Genomic DNA, 21,429 nt, shown 5'->3' with positions numbered 1-21,429 from the left:
TCGACGAAACCTATTTTGATGCGTATTTTGCATTTTACTATTTTGAGAAGCCCTGAGTGCTAAATTATAGTTATTTATTTCTTTAATTATTATAAACTAGTTTTTATAGTAATTTATAGTATGACTATGAACTATGACATTCCATTTTATGTGCAATCTTAGTGCAATAAGGAAATTGATGTAGAATTAAATAAAACATTCCCAAATTGAAACAAAAATCTTTTATTGTTTATAATAATTTAGCTAGAAACATTTTACTAGGCACTTGTCCTACCGCCAATGTGGAAGCGACTAGCTAGTAGCTACCAACTATTTTCTCGCTCAAGAAACTTACAATCAATGTACATAATTCCATATGAATGAACAAGATAAACATAATATTAATATATTTATCTTAATAGCGATCAACGTAGGATGTTAATATTACTGTGTGAAAGTGGTCTATGGGAATGAATGAATGCATAGTCGCACCGTAAATTTTTGTTCATTGTACACTTATTAATTATAAAACGGATTATAAGTAACCCAGTGTGCTCTCTGTTGCTCTTTCTCATTCTTATGTGAAGTAAATATTGATTTGTACACCTCAGTGCTTTGAGGGTCCTTCGCTATACTGTATTCCTTTTTAGTCTTCTTGTACGATGGGTCTTGCGCTAACTGTGTTGAATGCGCCCGTTTTGATGAGCCAAAGTGGCCCCTTGTTTGTTTATTGGGATTAAACTTTGGTATAGCCAATGGTATCGTGTCGATTTCTTCCCCTTTTTTGACATTAGCTGTATCATTTTCTTGCTTTATTTCACTCTTTCCATCAATCTCTTCTTTTTCTTGTTTTATCTCATCTTTTTCTATCTTAACCTCACTAGATGTTGAAGGGGTTTCTGTGACTGTCTCGATTTTAGTTTCCTTTTGTGTTTTATCTACTTTAGATTTCTTGGTTTTTCTGCTTGCAACTCTGACTGCCATTTTTTCTTTAAGCTGTTCAATGTCTTCGTCGTTACCATTGAGTACAATTACATCGTTATCTGTGAATGGTTGTTGACACTGGAACAATGAGAAAAATATGGATTCAATTTTACAACTAGGGTAAGCAGTGCTTTTATGCCTCTATGATGAGATACAGCCTGCCGACAGATAGACAGACGGATGGGCAGCTGAGGCTTGCTAATAGACTCCAGTTGGCTCCCTTCGGTTACAGAAAATGAGTTTAACTTACCATATGGCACAGGTTCTGCCTGACTTCCTTGAAGGCTCTCTCCGCAAGCACGCAGCCACAGCTCCAGAGAAACACGAAGCGGAACTTGCCCGCCATCTCCAGCCCGCTGATGGGACAAATATAGGGTGCACTGCCTTCCCCTACTGAGCCATCAGTGTGCTCCGTCTTGATGTATGCTGGGTTCTTTGCCAGGTTCAGGTCTTTGATATCCTGTTGATAAATGTTTGGTGCTTACTTCTTCATCATCATGAACACATTAGCTCACTATGGAGCATGGGTCTTCTCTCAGAATTCGGATTGGCAGATTTCACACACCTTCCAAAACTTTATGGAGAACTCTTGGGCAAGCACTGGTAAGGCAAGTGATATTCTAATCCAACATCTTAACCACTAACTAGACTATCAACGCTTACTGCTTAGCATTCAAAAAAGTGATCAAATCTGGGTATTTTACAGATAGTTAAAAAATAATTAAATATAAAATGTAAGCAAGAATATATCTCTTAATTTCATAACTAAGCACTTCTTCGCTCTAGTTTTATGATATAATAAGGTAAACTATGAAATCAAAGAAATCTTTTAAGTGAGATTAAATTACCTTCAGATTCTTTATGTGACTGATAGAGTCAGGTTTACTCTCCTTGTCAAGCAGTGCTTCGAGCACAGAACTCTTGCTGTACAGCCGGCCGAGCCCACACGCTACCACCGGCTCCTGCAGGGGCTGCTGTGACAACGCACAGTTGCGCCACTTGAATGAGCGCTCAGCATCTTTGTCTTTCTAGAAGAGGACACATTTTATTTGGCACTGATGACAACTCTTTCTCAAAGTTAAAAATTACTCAACTTGAATTATTTTTAACTTTGTGATCATAAATAAATGAGATCCTGAATAGGCCACTATTGGTTAAGAAAAGGTAAGGACAAAGATGGACAAATGTGGTTAATTCTGTTATAAACATTGTCAAAAGGTCTAATCTAGCGCTATTCTTTTCTGCAGGCGTATTACGAAAGGGATTCCAACATCTCGTGAGCTATCGTTTTAGTTTAGACACAATAATTCGTATAAGAAATTATTACAAAAAATAATTATAGTATGTGATAGAAATGCGACTATACTATAGTGGGGAGAACTTGGTTAAGACAAGCACCAAAAAAGGAAAAGTTTGGAGGAAAAGGAGTTTGGAGGAGGTCTCCGCTAAAGGGCACATGGATTAATTTTTGTTACTAAATGAAAATTGAATTAAAAATTGATCATTGTGTCCTATAGTAGCTATAAAATAAAATGAGTAAGTATTAGCTCATAAAAATGTTTACCTGTTCTGGTTTCTTTTTCAGACGTACAAGTTCATCTCTACGTGGAATTGTACCTCCATCACAACCCATTGCGTATCACAAAAGTAAGCTGTTTTGAAATGAAATAGAGGAAGTTAGTTAAATTAATGCAAAGCAAATTAAGGATGAACGAGCTAACACAAGTAACACAATCACAAAATCAGCACAAAATTATATCAACAAAAATTGCTTGTCAGTAGTGATTACGTAGGTACATACTCTTTGTTGCTTGTCAAATCAAATCCACAGACCGAATTCAAATCACAGACGATGATAGAGGACTGTGATAAAGGATGTGTCAAACAGCTGATTCCTTTTTACAAAGAGTTCTAGATATGTGTTTTTTATTTTTGTTTAAGTGGTTCTGGCTTCCTGGGTTTACGGCTCTATGTAAAAAAAATGATGCAAGCCTTGACTAATTAATTAGTGAATAGTCCAAGTTCTTTATTTTATAAAGTCCAAAATCCAAATACTTTGTCTATGCGTACTGCATGCTCATCATTATGTCCATGCATACCATAGTATGTATTCTAGAATTTTTTAACAGTCTGCATGTATGGGACTTCGTCTGTGTTAGTGATAGCTGGCGGGCGTGCTCTGCTTTTTTGGAGTGTTTTTTTTTTTTGTTAAAACTGACTGGAAAGCGCTCTAAGGGGGTGCCGTGCGTACCTATGTCGGCGAGCGCCGGTACAGACGGTGTCCATACTACAAACGTGACATTGGCTAATCTTTGTAAAGCCAGACGAGAGAAAAAAAAACCTTTTTAAATGTCATTAAATGTCAAAGTCATGCTTTTTTCGAAGGTTATGTTTTGGTTATTTTATTAGTTGAAAAAATATTAGTAAAACTTCCTCCAAGGAGTTTTGATTCTACTGCGCTGTGATAAGTAATGCCAATATCTGAAAATCCTGACATGGACCGGGTACCTGACAATGGTTCCGATTGCTATTCAAATGATGAAAATAACATTAACGATGATGTATCAGACTCTGGTCAAGGAAACTCGAAGAAATCGAGGAAGCGTGGAATCATCTATCTATCAACAATTCCTCCTTACATGAATGTAGCCAAGATAAGGGAAATATTCAGTCAATATGGAGATGTTGGGAGAATTTACTTACAATCAAGTTCTAGTAAGTAATGTTGAAGTTATAACCGCCGGGACTGCAATTACCTACTTATGTTGACATGGTTATCATTATCATTGAATTTTCAAAAGAGTAATCAACAAGTTTCATATTAGCTCATCTTCCGAATGAATGCCTAAGGCAAACATCAGTTATTTTTTGTGGAGCTAAACTATAGGTTTATAAATCATTGTGTTTATATTTTTCCAGAACCAGGCGAGAAAAGAAAGATGCGAAAACCAAATTTATTTACAGAAGGCTGGGTAGAGTTTGAAAAAAAAAGTGTTGCAAAATCAGTTGCATCAAATTTAAATAACACAAAAATCGGTACAAGAAAAAGGTCTCGTTATTATGACATGATATGGAATATCAAGTATATTCCAAGATTCAAATGGATACATTTGAGTGAGCGACTAACATACGAAAGGGCTGCAATGAAACAACGGCTCCAAGCTGAAATATCTCAAGCTAAGAAAGAGGCACATTATTTGCAAACTAATGTTGAGAAGAGTAAGAAATTGAAAAAGAGAAAAAGCTTAGGAAGTGAATGAGTTATAAGTTCTAATATCAGGACTGTAATTTTTTTTAGTTTGAATAAATGCTGTTTACATTTTGGGATTATGTGTATTTATCAAGTAATTTATCATCACTAATATTAATATTTTTTATACTATGATAAAATACCAAATTGCTTTATTGAACTTGGCATCTTTATTTTTATATCATTATTCAATTTTTTTTATTTCAACCTTTATTTTTGACTAAAGTTTACTCTCCCACTAATGATTTCCTCTACTCTCATCCTTTGATGTGTATTCATTGGATCAGGAGTGAGTTTCTGGATGTATCGTCTTGGAGGTATCTTATGAGATAAGATTCCTTGCGAGAACTCCCTGTGAACCCTGACACCATCCAATGCATTTGATTGTAATCTTTCAAACATGTGGAGTTCCTTCAGAAACTGCTTTTGCTGGGCAACTTTGGCCCAATGGTAACGGTGCCGGCAAACTACACGGCTGAAAAGAGAGCAGAATACCTAATTTATTCAACATTCAAAGGAGCTTAATGGATTTCATAGACAATTATTCGTAAGCTACTCTAGTATTCGGTGTCATTACTTCTGATTTACCGATTGTGATGAAAATCAGTGATCAATCTTATACATTGTAAATAGTCATAGGCTGCCTTTTAATGCAGGAAAACATGCCCTATATTGTGAGTTATTAGGTATGTAAAAAATCATTAATAAATATAACTTACTAGGCCAATGCCAGCTTTGTGTAGGAGGGGTAGATACTGACATCAGATCTGGCAAGTTCTGGAAATCCTGGATAGAGAGGGACCCTCCTTTTCTTTACTTCAGGAGCTTTTTCAGCTTCTTTCTCACGAGCTGCCATTATTTTATAAATGTGGAGAAAGCTTTTATTTGGCAATGATTGGAAAATAAATATATCAAAGAGAAAACTTAGGAGAAAACGAATAACATGTTATTTGTTGTCATGCCGACTTTGTCAAGAAAATATCATGAAAATGTATATTGATAAAACCCATAGAGATAGTATAAAACCACAATGTATTTCGGCCAGATTTAGGCTTTACAAAGAGAAATATTTATTAGTCCATACAAAATGACTTCTCACATGCCATTTTAACTCAATGGGTCAACAGTTGTGTCAAAAGTATGGGGCGCTTCTAAAATCAATGGGTTTACCATTAACCATAGGTCATGGTATTTATGGGGAGAAGTCATCAAGGAAGTCATTTTTTACACATTATGCATCACTATACTAAGTAAAAACCCCAGGAAGATAGGTATAAATAATTTAATGAAAACAAATAACTAAAAAATGTTTAAATTAACAATTTATTCATACAGCAATAATATAATAAAACTACTTCGCAGGGCCACGCGGGCATTTAGAAGATACATTACATTCTCGGAATTCTTTACTAGACATTATTATCTTTATTATTTACAAAGCTGTTCTGCTCAAGATGAGGACACTGCAGCAATTCTGCTTCTGCATACACAGTCATTGAATTCATTCACTAGCACTGAACACAGAAGAGATTTGTTAGGATTTGAACTGTAGCACTCTAGCATCTGAAAAAAAAAACAGTTTATCAGAAACAAAAGTTAAACATTAATTTATTTAACATATTTTGCAATGAGATTCGCGCGCCATCTATTATACGATGATGGTAATAATGGTCATAATGTCGGAAACCTTTTTGCAAGTCTCAAAAACAACTGTACAAAGTTTCAACTCAATCGGATTAACAATCCGATAAACATAATGCATATTTGATTAGCATAGGTATTGAACATATATTAATTTTTATAACATGAAAAGTAACATACATATTACAGGAAAGTTAGTTTAATATACCTAATTAATAATAGGTTGATCTATTACTTAAAAATTTTGATTCTAAACTTGATAATGTCCCCTTAGCTCAAAAGTTATGACTATCATTATTACAACTGCATATGCTGTGTTAAGTTGAATTTATTGCAATCTTGCTGCAATGAATTGCAAATGCAGAAGCCCTTCACAGTAGCTGTAAAACTATAGTGTAAGGCCCTAGATTATCCTAAACTGCATGCAAAGGTCATAGGGAATGATTTTACATTCATCAACTCAACCTGGGCAATATCAACAACAAAATTGCCGGCCCACTACAAGAACAGGTGAGTGCTTCTCAGAATGTGAAGGGTTCCTGAAGTCGACCCAGACTGTGCATCATGGAGAACTCCACCATTGCAGCTTCTTCATGCAGGTCAGCTGTCAGACGGTTATGTGAAGTCAAGTCAAGTGAACTCTCAGGCATGCAGGTTTTCTTTCACCAATAAAGCAAGTAATATTCATGGCTTAAGAATAAAACAACTCTGAGAAGTTAGAAGTGTGTGCTGCCATGGATCAAACTCCAAACCCCCAAATAGGAGACTGACATCAGACTAGTGGTTCAGCTATAGTATGACCTTTTTTAAAATACATTCAATAGATTTTTCAAATAATATAGTTTTGGAGAACTAAAATCTTTGCACAGAAACATACCTTGGCTTTTTCTTCTTGACATGGAGGTAATTTGTTAACAACTTTATCTGCTTTTACCATATCAAATAATTCATTTGCCTCCTTTAATGTTTTCTGGTACTCTATTTGCATGCCACTATTGATTTTCTCATGGACCCTCTTTAGATTCTCAATGCGACGGGCCCAGTAGGCTTCTTCTGCTGCATATTCTTGCTGTTTTAATGTGTCGTAATAGGGTGGTGGAGCATACTGAGGTTTTGATTGAGGCTGTTCTGCTTGCTGAAAATATTAGGTTTACTGGGTCAAAAATTTGAGGTTAGAGTAGGTTAGCTCATGACTGTCATCGAGTGTAAGTAATGTTGCTGCCAAAGACAGTCTATGGCCTATTGTAAGGGCCATGAGTTTTTATTAAACCTTGTTTCTACACAACATGAATCTGGTACCTCCCACTTATAAGTCAATGCTTATCACTGCACCACGGAGACATCATTACGAATTATTAATTAAAAGCAAAAGTAACTGTAGAAGTTACTACATACAAACAGGGAGGTCCATGACAAACAGATTTTAATAATAAAGTCTTACTTTATATGATAGCTTTATAATTTTTTGTCTTCAACATATCACTAATAAACATTTCTTTTATAACTTAGAAATTGGCATACATAGTTTAATTAGCCTGGTAGTAGAAAACTAGGTTGTCTAACCTTAATTTAAATGTTTCTATAACTGTATAAATCATTATCGATTAGTAACTAAATGATAGCAACTAATTTATAACGACACAAGAAATTAATTTAAAATAGATAAGTTGTCGTTTATTTTGTTTAATTACATGACATTGATGTAAATTATGTAATGCTAAAACATATTTACTCTAGCGTTCAGCTGGTCTTGTATGCGATCTAAGGCTTCTTGGGAGACTTGAATAGCATTCTCGTTATCGACACTTAACTTTCGAGTGCTTTGCGAACCACCCATGTTTATAAAAATGAATTAATCGAATTTATCGGCAAATCTCGTCAAATAGGCATTTTCACAAAGTTGAAAAGACAAAAATGTCAATCAACTAATTTTCCGCTTTTCTGTCAATGCCATAGAATAGAGACGACCAACACAGAGTACCTACTTTGTTAATATGACGACCAATTACCATCCAATGACTGACTGGTATAAACATACCTTACCTACTCTTTGTTGTGACCTGTGCTTTTGCTTTTTGTTTTTTTCTACGGCCTTTAAGGCTCTGAGTTCTAGATGTTAGCTGCATTTTACAGATTATAAATAAATATCTTTCAAAATAAATTTCTCAGTAAAATAATTGTACAAAATAAAAGTGTTTTTGTAGTTACAGTGAAGAGATGTCATAAGAATTTATTTTAATTATTATTAATTATAATAATAAAAGCATTGCATAAAACTAACGGCTATCGCCATCTATTAGAGAGCAGTGAAACAAAAAATGTGTACAGTTTTAGATTTGCCGCTCTCTAATAGATGGCGTTAATGGTCATAATTCTGAGTCATATTTTATTAAAACTTGCACTATACTGCGGCTAACAGATTTTGATATTTGAAATGAGCAAACTAACGTATTCCAATACTGGAGTTATCGAATTTGTTTCGTTTCGAGTCGAGTCGCTATTTTGTATTCGATATCTGAAGCTGGTTGACTTTTTATTTTATTTTTATTTACAGTACACATAGTTTATTATAATGTTTGTAATAGCATAAAATAATATTATTAGTATTGAAATTAATAATAACAGTATTTCTAAATTTCTGGTCTGATCTGGAGAGAGGCTTCTGCCGCGGCTAGTTACCTCCCTACTGGCAAGGCCGTGCCGCCAAGCGATTTAGCGTTCCGGTACAATTCAGTGTAGAAACCAAAGGAGTATCCGTTTAGTGAAAAATGCCATACCCCTTCTAGGTTAGCCCACTCCCATCTTAATCTGCATCTTCATTTACCACCAGGTGAGATTTCAATCAAGGTCTAACTTATGTCTGATTAAAAATTTAAAATAAAAGGATTTCTATCCTAACTGCAGGAAATTAAGAAGCTGGGCCGCTATTTTTCTTCACTTGAACATAGTATTTTGTTAGCTCTATTTCAATTTTCAAATTTTCAATACAGCTGCACTAAAACAATTAAAATTCAAACTTATTTGATGTCAAGTTTAAAAATCTCTACCGTAACATGTCAAGAATTTTATGATACTTATCATTCATTTGCCCTTTCGCCCCTGACTTATTTATACCATAATGCTTTAATTGCTGGGATCTGGTTTTTTAATTTTAACCTTTTTAGAGGTCCCTTAAGTGAGTAGAAAAACAAAATAGTTAAACAGGTAGGTAGGTAGGTAGGTATGTCGCATGTGCGCAAGCAAAATATTAACACACAGACTATGTATAATGGCCAACTGTGCGGTAATCAATTTTTATCGCACAAGTGCGGTAATAGTCTTCTTTACAGAAATTTTTGATATATTTACAAAAAAGATTGGTAAATTCGAGAAGTATTCGATTATGCATTTTAAAATAATTTTTCTTTGTCTGGGATTTCGGGGGGGGTTTGAACCCCCACCCCCCCCCCCCCCTGGCCATGGGTACGTATATTATGGAACCCTAAAAAGTTTTAATACTAAAACTTAATAATCTTCTTATTTTTCTAGATACAAGTTAGTTCTTGACAGCGATCTCCCTTATAAAATTATTTTTTCATGGCAAGGAACCCTCTGCTATTTCGAATTCACACTTGGGTGATTTTATTTTTTTAATCAACAAACACCTGTGTCTAAATGCGGACCCTGAGATGATTTCGATGACTCGTTATTTTTGGACAAAATAAAACTCGATAAAATAGTTTGTCCTTATCACACCAAAAAGGATCTTAAATACTAGTGCTTAAAACTTATTTTCGAATGTTTTATTGTTTTTTTTAATGTCTTCTTTTGAGATAGGGTGAGAAGATGCGTCGACGGACTACCCGATCCAGGTAGAAAATCGATTGTTATTCGATTCTCACCGCCTATAAAAATTTTGATTCTATGCACATGAAGCTGTTTTTAACCGACTTCCAAAAAAAGATTAATTCGGCACACCGATTTTTTAGAGGTTTCTGGACCGATTTGCAATTTTTTTTAAATCGTCAGTAGAAGTTTCCGTGAATCTCTACTGAACTTCTACGGAATATTATATGGATGAAATTCTGGATCCAACTCGGAATATCAAATAGATCCCACAGGATTTTTACAAACGAATCCACGTGGACTAAGTCATCCAGTACCTACAGCTACCTAATTACATAAATTCGAATTATGTACCTATACCTAGTTAGTTGTTACATTTATGTTGTATCTGACTTGAATAGGTACGTAACTACTTGTTTAGTGGAAAAATTCCATATTTTTGGCAGTCAGACCCGTTCACAAGGAATTATTCCCCTCACGCTATATTATTTCATAAGGTCAGACGCACATTAACTAATTTAAGACTATTTAATATTTTTATCAGACTAGCGAGTTATGTTACACCTGGTTTTTCAATTCACTTCACTTCACAGGAATTTAGACGACTTCAGTATGAAAAATTACTGTTACGCAATTGGTAATAGCTGTTAAATTCTAGACAGGCGCTGTCTTTGTGCTTATATGCAGTGATCTTACAAACGAGAGGTCCGGGTTCGATTCCTGGCATTTTCATCGCTAAGTGTGGGCCTCATGAGGAAGCTCGGAGTCACTCAGCGGGCGATGGAGTTTCGTTACGTGATCAAATCAGGAATGAGGAGTACGGATCTGCTCCAACCAAGGAGTAGGCCAACCAGAGTTTAGGTAACCGACATAGCTCAACGGGTTGCGAAGCTGAAGTGTCAATGAGCAGGGCACATAATTTAGTTCGAAAAACAAATACCTAGACGTTAGGGAGTAGGGTCCCAAGGTGCTTTGCGCTTATAAAAGTTTTTATTTCAAAAATTGGGCAAGGAGTCAGTTTGCGGCCGCTCCTTATATTTTCCTCGCAGTCATAAATAGCAATTAGCTTGTGTATCTTATAATATTATTTTTATTAAGAGTCATGACCGCTTTCCGTTGAGAAAAACAAAAATAAGAGAAATTATTTTATTCGAAAACACCCTCGAGGTTCACGGAGTATACCCTCCCACTCATTAGGGAAAACAAGAATAAATTCCCTCATTAATGTTAAAAGTTTTCGGTCTTACAATAACAATCGGTATTTTTTGTACACAATTTTAAAAATATCTACCTATTCACAGGCTTTACTAAAACTCTAACATTGACTGGCTGACACAACACACAACGCACAGCTAGAGTGGTGGTTCTCAGTTCTCTAGAATTTTTAAAATTCTAAATATCATCCCCTAGAGTATATTGAATCAACCCTAATGAAATAGAGGATTCCCATCGTCCTTCACTTAAATAGGGGATGATGGGGAGGCACATGGCTCGTCAGATAATAAATCAATCTGTACAAAATAGATAAACTAACTGACATACCGTGTCCGTAGAGCGAAAAGTCACTAACGTCCAAAAATAGCGAATACGCCATAAACACTCCATACTTTTCTTCAAGTTTCTGTCTAATTATAATTTCAACCAACAAGGACTAGACCAAGACATGACCAAGACAAAACTAAGACACGACCAAGACAACACTAAGGCACGACCAAGACACATTATGGCGTCATACCTTACGAAATTAGGTATGACGTCTCATCCCATCTTCAGTGGAAACTTACCCTTAAACTAGCTTCTCAATCGACCAGCAATTTGTTAAAGAATTTCGCCTTGTGTGCTACTTTGTACAGGGTAAACCTTTAGTCGAACATAGCGCGGATTCTGGCGCGACTGAATTTATGATCATTTTACGCAGCCTGACGTAAGCGGATGCCTTTCTACATTCCACAGTCTGAATAATCGCGAAATTAAGGAAAATCACGTCATCTTAAGGCTTAAGTTTATCTACCTAGTTATGCTTTCAGGAAATGTTAACTTTATTGCTTTGAATTAGTTACTTCTATAGTAGGTGGCTATCTACAATCATCATGATTTACCCATCACCAGCTCACTACTGAGCACGGGTCTTTTCTCAGAAAGAGAAGAATTTGGCCATATTAGTCCAGTTATGGCCAAGTGCGGATTGGCAGACTTCACAAACCTTTGAGAACATCATGGACAATCTCAGGCATGCAGGCACGATGCATCGTCGTAAGGAAACCTGCAAGACTGAGATTAAATCATCATCATCATCATCATCAGCCTGTGGAAGTCCACTGTTGGACATAGGCCTCCCTAAAGAGCGCCAGCACTCGTCAACTAGAGTAGTGAAGCAGCTAAGACTTGAGATGCTGATAATGATAGTTAACTCTTCCCAACGTTACTAAAAAGTTCACGTCAAAATATTATGGGTTTAGTGAAACGTGTCGGTTTCGTAATCAAACCTGTCTTCCATCACCCGCAGGCTCAACGAGCCCTAGTGGACGTTAATCGAATGAATAATAATTATTTCGTAAGCGTTTACTATGTCTCGTCTTATGCCTATTTGTGGTTGGATTAAAAGTTTTCCTTGTCCAATTCACAGACTATCGGAAAAAGTGGAAGGAGCTTTAGTGAAATAAATTGGTACGTTTTTACCTTTAAACCCAGCTTACTCGTCACCTGATATTATAGTGACCTGCAGCATAAGAAGAACTGCCAAACGGCAAACTTATCTTGATAGAAAAAATCTGAAGTTTGATCTTGAAATTAATATAGCTTCAGCTCGTAAATACTTCATGAATGTAAGTTTGACAGTTACAGTTTCCCGATCGCAAGCACTTCTGACTGTCTGATACTCTACCACCATATGGGTTGAAATATTCAGATATCTAGATCCAGCCATCCAATACGTGAGCCATGTTATATGATATACACAACAATTTTGCGCTCAGCTTTCTTCTAGCGTCCTAGCAGTTTGCTTCAATAGCTCAACAGCAGAAACGTGGACACTGACAGTTGGCCATGTCCACAAGTTCGAAGTTGCTCAGCGTGTTATGAAGCGGGCTATGTTTGATGTCTCTCTGAGGGACAAATCCCTAACGGAGGGCATCCGTAGAAGAACGGCAAAGAAGTGGCAATGGTTAGGCCATGTCTGTCGCAGAAATGGTGGCCGCTGGGGCAGACGTGTTCTGACTGACAACTTTAAGAAAGTGGCGGGAAGTGGGTGGAAGAGGAAGCCAGAGGAACATGTGTGGTAACGCATTCTTTGGGAGGGCTATATGCCCAGCAGTAAATGCAAACGGCTGATTGGTTGAGCTCAACAGTACTTCATATCAAAAGCGTTTAGTTGGAGGGTAAATCTAGATATCCTGGAAATTCTTTACAAAAGTTATGAGTGCGTCATGATAATATGGATAGAATCTTATAGTTGGTGGAGACTTCATTATTAAATTGGCTTCAATTGTTTCACGTTCTTAGGGACTATTTTCTATCTATCTTTTCTTCTTTTGTCTGAGATCAAACTTTGCTGGAATTAAAGCTAATTTAGACTTTATCAGTACGTATTAGAGTCATGTTTAGATTGAAGGATCCAGGCTGTGGTACAAGCATGCAATTGACAGTATCGAGTCTTCGTGGGGCTTTGGTATGAAGAGCATTGGGCTCGTCCTAAGGTGAGCAGAGTGCGATCCGGCTCGCAATTAATTGACTCATTTATAGCTTTATGTTTTTCATCGATTAAACAGCGTGTTATATTTCTGTTAATAGAAAGAATGAACTGACATTGCAATTAACGCACAACTTGGACCGCTGCTTGGTTGAGTTTTTGCTGGTAGATAGGTTTATTCGATAAAGTAAATCCTAGTAGTTAGTAGACAGGTATTTCGGAAATTACCTCATTATTAAGACAGCTTCAGTAAAGAATAATTATTGAGAAAGTACAGAAAAGCCTATAATTATGTAGGTACCTAATTATATGCCGGTTCACTATGGGCCAGCGTGGCAGACTATGGCTTAAACCCATCTCATTTTGAAAGGAGACGAGTCTCATGCTTAGTCGTGGACCGGTGATGGGCATGATGAATATGTACCTACTTGCCAACTCGGTTCGCTCCCATATCCGACACTTACGCACGATTGCTCTGTCAAGACGGCATCACCGATCCTTGGTATGTATTGTGAGGCCGGCCTCTGAGGCCGGTGCGAATTACGTCTAACTGTTAACTGACATTTCAGTTTTTGTAAGCTAGCAAAGTAGGTACCTACCTAAGTTGAAGCGAAGAGCTGAGAAAAAAATATTTTATAAATAGAATGTTATAGAATGTTCTTCGTAATTTGTGTTTTGGTGGATTCGTGGTGCATATTGCTTGCTTGGTTGGTTGGCTGGCTTTTTCTGTATACTTAGGAGTGAGAGGGCGGGCGGTGTATGCATGTTGCATGTTGTACCATACATTTTTTTCCGTTTTCAGCGGATAATAGCAAATTAAGCTTTTGGTTCCTCGTATATTTTTATAAATAAAAATGAACAGATAAAATAGCAAGCCGGATCGCGCGCCGATCAGACAGAAGAAAGTATGGCGGACGGGATGATAGCGGCGGAGGCTGCGACCGGCTCGACCGGTTATGCTAAGCCCCATTGTGGTCAGTTTTTACCTTCTCCCCTCCCCCCCGCCCCCCCGCACCGCGCCCCGCCGCCCGCCGCCCGCCGCCGCTCCCGGGGCGCGGACCGCGCCGCGTACCAAGGGCTGCATTGGCAAAAAATATTCGACTGCTTCAAATTGACTCTATCTTTACCCGACTACGACAAAGCCATTAGGAAGGGTTATGATTTTAGCAGTCTATGTATGTATGAGTGTATGTTTGTATTTATGTGCCCTGCTTCCCTGACGCGGCCATTGGTAGACGCCGCCAAGCCAAGGGCTCGATTGGCAAAAAATATTCGACTGCTTCAAATTGACTCTATCTTTACCCGACTACGACAAAGCCAAAAGGAAGGGTTATGATTTTAGCAGTCTATGTATGTATGAGTGTATGTTTGTATTTATGTGCCCTGCTTCCCTGACGCGGCCATTGGTAGACGCCGCCAAGCCAAGGGCTCGATTGGCAAAAAATATTCGACTGCTTCAAATTGACTCTATCTTTATTCTTTACCCGACTACGACAAAGCCAAAAGGAAGGGTTATGATTTTAGCAGTTTATGTATGTATGTATGTATGTAAGTTTACGTATGTATGTATGTTTGTATTTATGTGCCCTGCTTCACTGGCGCGGCAATAGGCTCATTTAAAAAATATTCGGATATGAAAATTCGTAAAATATACCGGGCACGACGTTACGTAGGCAGGTACATTTAATTCGCTTACTTTTAATTTACCAAAACCCTTTCACGACGACAAGATTCTTGGCGCAAGCCTGGGCCTTAATTAAAAAACTTTGTATTATTACAGACTCAATCTATTCAGCTGCGAAACTCAATATTAGGTATTTTTACGAAATAATTAAGAATATGTTCTTACCTACTCAGGTACTTAGTAAAATAAATAAATATTACTGTCACTGAACATAATAGTTACGCCTCATATATGTTTCGTCCGTATATATCTTTTGTAAAATGTGCCCACTTATTAGTTACTTACAATAAATGAAAATTGAATTTCCATGCTATCCTCTGTAGATATTCATTTCATACCAGCTGATGCACAAGATTTCATCCGCAATTTAGGTTTTTCATAATCTCGCAATAACTTTTTACTTATAGAATTTAATAAGACTTTTTAATTTTCTGGTTTAAAAAGTTACCGAAATATCTGTTTCGAGAGTACAAGCTATCTTGCACTTTCTACTAAGCCTTTCGTCAAGATCAATTCAGTCGTAAAAAGGTCAGACAGAAAGGCAGACCTCACTTTCTCATTAATACAGACATGGACAAAGCGGTGACAGCCTAGCTAGTCGTTAAAACGTCTGCCTTCTTTTTGGGAGATCGGAGGTTCGATCCTGGGCACCTCTAATTCTTTTTTTTCTAATTCTCCACCTTTTCGGCGCCTGAGACTTCTCCATAATGTTCTTAAAGGACTAAGTCTGCCAATCCACACTGAGCCAGCGCGGTACACTATGACCTAAACCCTCCTCATTCTGAGAGGAGACCCGTACTCAGTAGTGCGCCGGCAATGGGTTGATCATGATGATGTCGGATTATGTTGTGACTGATTTGTGTGACAACAGCCTGCCTGGATAACCACCGAACGCGGAACGCAAAACTCAGAATTCTACAGTATTGAACTAGAATCTAGAACTTCTATAATAAGTATAAAATTCTGCAAAGCTTAGTCCCCCCGGAGTTAAAACTACATATGGAGCCACTTTTGTATAAAGTAGCGAACTTATTTGCATTTGGTTGCATGTTTATGGCTTCGTGAGCCCAGTATCGGATCAAAAGACTTCAAACTAAATAAATAACCAAATTAGATTACCCTATTTAGAGCAACATTGGCCGGAGATCTGAATTCGTGACGCGAATTCGAGGTGTGTGTTGTGACATGTTTCATACAAAATTATAGGCACGGAACTCCTCTGGGACAATAGTGCTTAAATGATAGGTACATTTAGGAAAAGTCTCTCTCAGGATGTTTGAATAAATTGCGACGTTTGTTAGAACGCAATTAAGTGCAATTCAGTTAGCACAGCGCTGCGGCTGCGGTCTTTGCTCTCTCGTCTGGCTTTACAAAGATTAGCCAATGTCAAGTTTGTAGTTATTTGTAACAAGTTAGGGAAACTATACAAGTATAGACCCCGTCTGTGCCGGCGCTCGCCGACACACGCACGGCACCCCCTTTGAGCGCTTTCCAGTCAGTTTTAACAAAAAGAAAAACACTCCAAAAAGGCAGAGCACGCCCGCCAGCTAACACCAACACAGACGAAGTCCCGGCTGCGGTCTAAAAATTAATAAACACTTCTCTTTCATAGATATGTATTCTCTTTCCATCGCGTAAACTCTTGACCAAGTGAGCTCGATCTGATAGTAGGTACTGTAAACGATCCTGGCGGGAGTGCGGTGAATACTACCTTAGTGATACCCGCGCAACCGCCAGTCCGTTGAGGAACAAACCCAGGTTTTAGTGGGTGCAAGCCCCACATAACCCCTCCGTTTCCCCTGACGGAAGGGTATGCGTTAGGCATTTCCTGTGTATATAAAAAAAAAGTACTGTAAACGAAATGTCTTCATGTCATGTAGGATGTAGTACAACTTCTGACTTACATAATATGATAATATGTCAGCACTGTTCCGCCGGTTCGTAACGCAGATCCGGAAAAAAAAATCTATTTGAATTATTTTTTTAGCAATATGCCTATATACGGATTGGAGGACTGCACACAACTTTGAGAATAAAGTCGAAGTCAAATCATTTATTCAAAGTACTATTTATTGTCCCTACACTTTTTGATAGTCAGTTGTTGGATTTCTAAAATGATAAATAATATAGCGGTGATAATTAATTACGTAAACATAAAAACTAAAGCTACGTGGGTTCCAAACGCGCCCGGGGCTGATCCATTTGGGGAACCCTCACAATATTATATTAAGCATAATATTGTAGACTTCGTCTGTGTTGGTGTTGGCTGGCGGGTTTGCTCTGCCTTTTTGGAGTGTTTTTTTTTGTTAAAACTGACTGGAAAGCGCTCTAAGGGGGTGCCGTGCGTGTGTCGGTGGGCGCCGGCACAGACGGGGTCCACACTTGTATAGTTCCCTAAATTGTTACAAATAATTACAAACTTGACATTGGCTAATCTTTGTAAAGCCAGACGAGAGAGCAAAAAAAAATTATATTAGGTGCACAAATGGTATAGGCCTGCTTAACGAATACCATTCTGCATATTGATTGATACATTGATATATTGTACATTGATTTAAATTTGGATTTACCTTGAGAGTTTCGCGTAATGAAACGCCTGGCAAGGGGCTAATGTAATAATTTGTAATCCAACGCGGACTGCCTTTAATTGTGTGGAGTTTAGAGTGCGGTTTCGTTAGGCACTACTTTGCGGTCGCACGACTTATGCAGCGCAAATTAATTGCGACACGATTTGCGGGAATTATTTGCGTCTTTATAAATACTGTTATTTGTGTTAATGCATGCAAATTAAGGCTTAAACGGTGGCTAATAGAAAGGTGCTTCTACACAGTAGATGAATTTTTGACATTCAAAGAATAGTAGTTTAAATAAATGAATCTTTAATATGAATGACTCTGTAACTTAAATATGAATGACCTTGAACAATTATGGTTCTTATTGCGGTAATGAGTTGTAACTTGGGCTTGACCGCATTTTATACTATGGGGTCTAGAAGTATGAAAAATTTTTGTGGCAAGGCTATTTATTTTTCTAGCGTTCGTCATAATCAAATGGCAACCTTGCGACGGAAAGTGCAGCGTTAGAAGAGCCCGCTCGATATTAATTCTTTTTTTTAAAGAATGTAATACAATCAATTATTATACCAAGAAAACCAACAAGAACTTCGGACATAAGACTGCATTCTGACAGACATTTTTGTGTTGAAAACCCTAAGCAGTGCACTAGGGACTAGGGTTATTTCTCTTAAAAAGAAAACCGGCCAAGTGCGAGTCAGACTCGCGCACTGAGGGTTCCGTACTCGGGTATTTTTTCCAACATTTTGCACGATAAATCAAAAATTATTATACATAAAAATAAATAAAAATCTGTTTTAGAATGTACAGGTAAATGTGTCCCTTTCATATGATATCCCAATTCTTATTAAAAAATTGAAACTTTGATTTTAATTTTTTTTTCATAAATTCGCGGTTTTCAGATATATTCCTGTACTTATGCTATATGACCTACCGACCTACCAAATTTCATGATTCTAGGTCAACGGGAAGTATCCTATAGGTTTCTTGACAGACAGGCAGACAACGAAGTGATCCTATATGAGTTCCGTTTTTTCTTTTGAAGTACGGAACCCTGTAAACGGAGCAAAAAAGTGTTGTTTCAACCCACTTTATTAATTACACCTTACCTATTTACAGTCATCAGGTTCTCACTGTCAAGCGCCGATAGGAAGTCATGAATATTACATTTCACGAGAGCACCGTTAACAATCCGGTGCAGATAGTAATTAACAAGTATTGGTTTAATTAATATGATTGACTAATCCGTCGAGGAGTTGACTTGATATTTGCTTAAACAAGCGCTTAAGCCATATTTAAAGTGTTAAAAGAGTACATTCTGAACATTGATTAAAATATTCACTTGTTGTTTAGATTGTTCTTTGTTTGTTTTGCTATTTTACATATATATTACACAGATATATTATTATATATAGTCAAAAATGTTTTAGGTTTTTGCAACAAATTGTTTTTACAACAATTACAAGTTGTGCAGTCAAAAAATGTAGAAACATTTTCCATGTAGTAGCTTGGTGTACACGACTGTATACTTTGTTTAGATTTCTTGCATGAGAATAAATGTATGAGATTTCCCTGGTTGCAGCATATAAAATTATTACTACGTTGATAATAATAGTTCACTTTGTGACCATGGGGTCCGTAATTTTTGTAAAAGGAAAACGTTGCATATCTTCTCCCCCTCAAAGGAAATTTACCTACTTACCTTGTAACAGCCTAGTGTCACGACAAGATCTTCGTACAGCTTTCATCTTGTTTTAAGAAACTGTGTTTGTGGAAATTGGAACTAATTAATTTCTAGTTATAAATAGTTGAACGACAAACAGAAAATGGGTACCACTGTGCACATTTTGATTGAATTTGATCAAAATTTTATGGTGATTAAGTATCACAATTATGTATTTTTTTTAGTACGTACGTAAATGTAAAACTAAATTGTTTCTAAACTTCAATTGGTAACTTACTTAGGGATACTTAGGGCAAATCAAAAAAAAACAGAAAAAAATTAATTTCTGATCAAGAAAATAAAAGTGTAATTTTAAGTTGATCAAAATATTTAAGAGAATCTCAACGTTAATGAATACGTTAATGAGTGAGTTAATGATCGTTTAAAACTTTATCGGTTAAAGTTAAAAGTTTAAAACGGTAAGTACCAAGAGGCATGTTTATCTCAAAATTGAAATCCAATTAAAGTCTTGCCAAAATTGGCAACAACAAAAACATACCCTAAGAGAATCCGCCGAAACTCGGCGAAATTAAAACTTTTACAATTATTGTTTCTTTACCGAGAAACCTGAGATGAACTTTGCTTAAGGTATGTTGCGCAATTTGGTTTGAAGTTTATAGTTTGAGAGCTCACGAGAGAACAGTTAGGTGATTCGCCAATTCAGTGTCTAACATTGAATGATAGCCACCGAGGTTGGTTGGTTCTAGAATGCTGCTTCACTGTGTGATATTAAAATATCTTTTCTTAAAAAACCTTCAATGGATTAATAAATAAGCTCGGTGGCTATCATTCAATGTTGGACACTGAGTTAGCGAATTACCCCGCTGGTGATGCATAGCAGGTATGACATGAACATTCGAGTCGCTATTGTCAACCGATAGACTGAATGATAGCCACTGAGCTCATTTGACATTCACTTGTAATCTATTGAAGGTTTTCTACGAAAAAATATTTTAATATCACTCAGTGAAGCAGCAATGTAGAACCAGCCATTCTCAATTGAGCTCAGTGCCTGTCATTTAGAGTTAGACACTGAGGTTGAAATTTATAGAGCGCACTTTGACTTAGCTTGGACTTAAGTTTCAGTTAAAACGAGACAGATTTATGCCAGCGGTATAACGCTGTCTCGTTTTAACAGTGTCTTAAGTCTGAGCAAAGTCAAAGTGCGCTCTATAGATCTCAGCCTAAGTTAGTGAATCACATAGGTATCTTGTAGTGTGTTCCACGGTTCCTGAGGCCAGTGGCTCCCTGCAACTCGTTTCATGTCATCTATCTACCTACTGTCCGTTCGAGTAGAGGCTCGGAAAGAGACATTTTGTGTGGTTCATATAATTCCTAATCATCACCAACCCCATGATGGACTTCGTCGGAAAATCGTAAATATAATAATTAAATGTATCATCGGATTTAAGTTTCTAACTATAAGCTCTTGTGCTACAATAAAATATTCATCGGAAATTCGGTCAAAGCTTTAGCTTTTTAAAAGTTAACAATTAGGGCGGTTACGCACTGCATCTGATCCGAATCCGTTAAATTACGTTCTAAAATAGTCATAGAACTACATTTTTGTATGGTAGCTTATGCACTAGATCCGACTTCCATCATCCGTGAGAGTATCTCGGATGTGCCTCGGGTTCAAATCGGACATAATAATATGACGTAGATATGTCAAAGATGTCCACTGAATAGCTATGATTTGGATCATAGATTGGATAAGTGCGTAAGAAATATCTGAATTCGGTCCGAGTTTTCATATCCGTATTTTCACGGATTCGGATCGGATGAGTGGGTAACAACTCTAAATATTAATATTTAGAATACAAACTTTTATACATAGCAACTCTGTTTATCTTTACGTCAAGAATATTATACACCTACATATTTTTTGCCGTTGGGAATAAGTTATTTACAAAGTCAAATGCTGTAAGGTAGTTTTCTTCGTAAAAGGCAAAATTAAAGATTCAAAGACTCAGAGAAGCATAATTTGGTCCCGGAAAATCTTTAAATTTTTTGAAAAACATAACTCCAGATGGACAAAGTTGTAGGCTGTATCTACTTGGTAGGTGAAGAGATACCTTGCAT

The 21,429-nt window shown here is 37.0% G+C and overlaps 4 protein-coding genes across 5 annotated transcripts; 1 reads left to right on the top strand and 3 right to left on the bottom strand.

Moving 5' to 3' along the window:
- Positions 1-206: 206 nt before the first annotated feature.
- Positions 207-2,754, bottom strand: LOC123874605 (replication termination factor 2). The gene is made up of 4 exons (XM_045920097.1): positions 2,528-2,754; positions 1,812-1,991; positions 1,214-1,423; positions 207-1,041 (listed from the first exon to the last, which is right to left on the bottom strand). Exons 1-4 carry the CDS (start codon positions 2,594-2,596, stop codon positions 499-501), a joined length of 1,002 nt encoding a protein of 333 aa, XP_045776053.1. The 5' UTR covers positions 2,597-2,754; the 3' UTR covers positions 207-498.
- A 562-nt stretch (positions 2,755-3,316) lies between these two features.
- Positions 3,317-8,927, top strand: LOC123874635 (pre-rRNA-processing protein esf2-like). 2 transcript variants are annotated; one of them, XM_045920133.1, is made up of 3 exons: positions 3,317-3,678; positions 3,883-4,230; positions 8,916-8,927. In XM_045920133.1, the coding sequence occupies exons 1-2, from the start codon at positions 3,435-3,437 to the stop codon at positions 4,221-4,223; spliced, it is 585 nt and encodes a 194-aa protein (XP_045776089.1). In that variant the 5' UTR covers positions 3,317-3,434; the 3' UTR covers positions 4,224-4,230; positions 8,916-8,927. The 2 variants fall into 2 exon arrangements, with proteins under 2 accessions (XP_045776089.1, XP_045776083.1); XM_045920127.1 differs by lacking the exon at positions 8,916-8,927 and having other exon boundaries at positions 3,883-4,290.
- Positions 4,319-5,195, bottom strand: LOC123874651. Its single transcript, XM_045920156.1, has 2 exons — positions 4,933-5,195; positions 4,319-4,688 (listed from the first exon to the last, which is right to left on the bottom strand). Exons 1-2 carry the CDS (start codon positions 5,067-5,069, stop codon positions 4,424-4,426), a joined length of 402 nt encoding a protein of 133 aa, XP_045776112.1. The 5' UTR covers positions 5,070-5,195; the 3' UTR covers positions 4,319-4,423.
- Positions 5,519-7,820, bottom strand: LOC123874649. Its single transcript, XM_045920142.1, has 3 exons — positions 7,587-7,820; positions 6,732-6,989; positions 5,519-5,776 (listed from the first exon to the last, which is right to left on the bottom strand). Exons 1-3 carry the CDS (start codon positions 7,689-7,691, stop codon positions 5,663-5,665), a joined length of 477 nt encoding a protein of 158 aa, XP_045776098.1. The 5' UTR covers positions 7,692-7,820; the 3' UTR covers positions 5,519-5,662.
- Positions 8,928-21,429: the final 12,502 nt, after the last annotated feature.

Source organism: Maniola jurtina, chromosome 2 (genome assembly GCF_905333055.1).
Source record: "Maniola jurtina chromosome 2, ilManJurt1.1, whole genome shotgun sequence".
In the NCBI taxonomy this organism is placed as follows: Eukaryota; Metazoa; Arthropoda; class Insecta; order Lepidoptera; family Nymphalidae; genus Maniola; species Maniola jurtina.
Note: the sequence above shows the minus strand (reverse complement) of the source record. Positions and strands in the feature narration are given on the sequence as shown.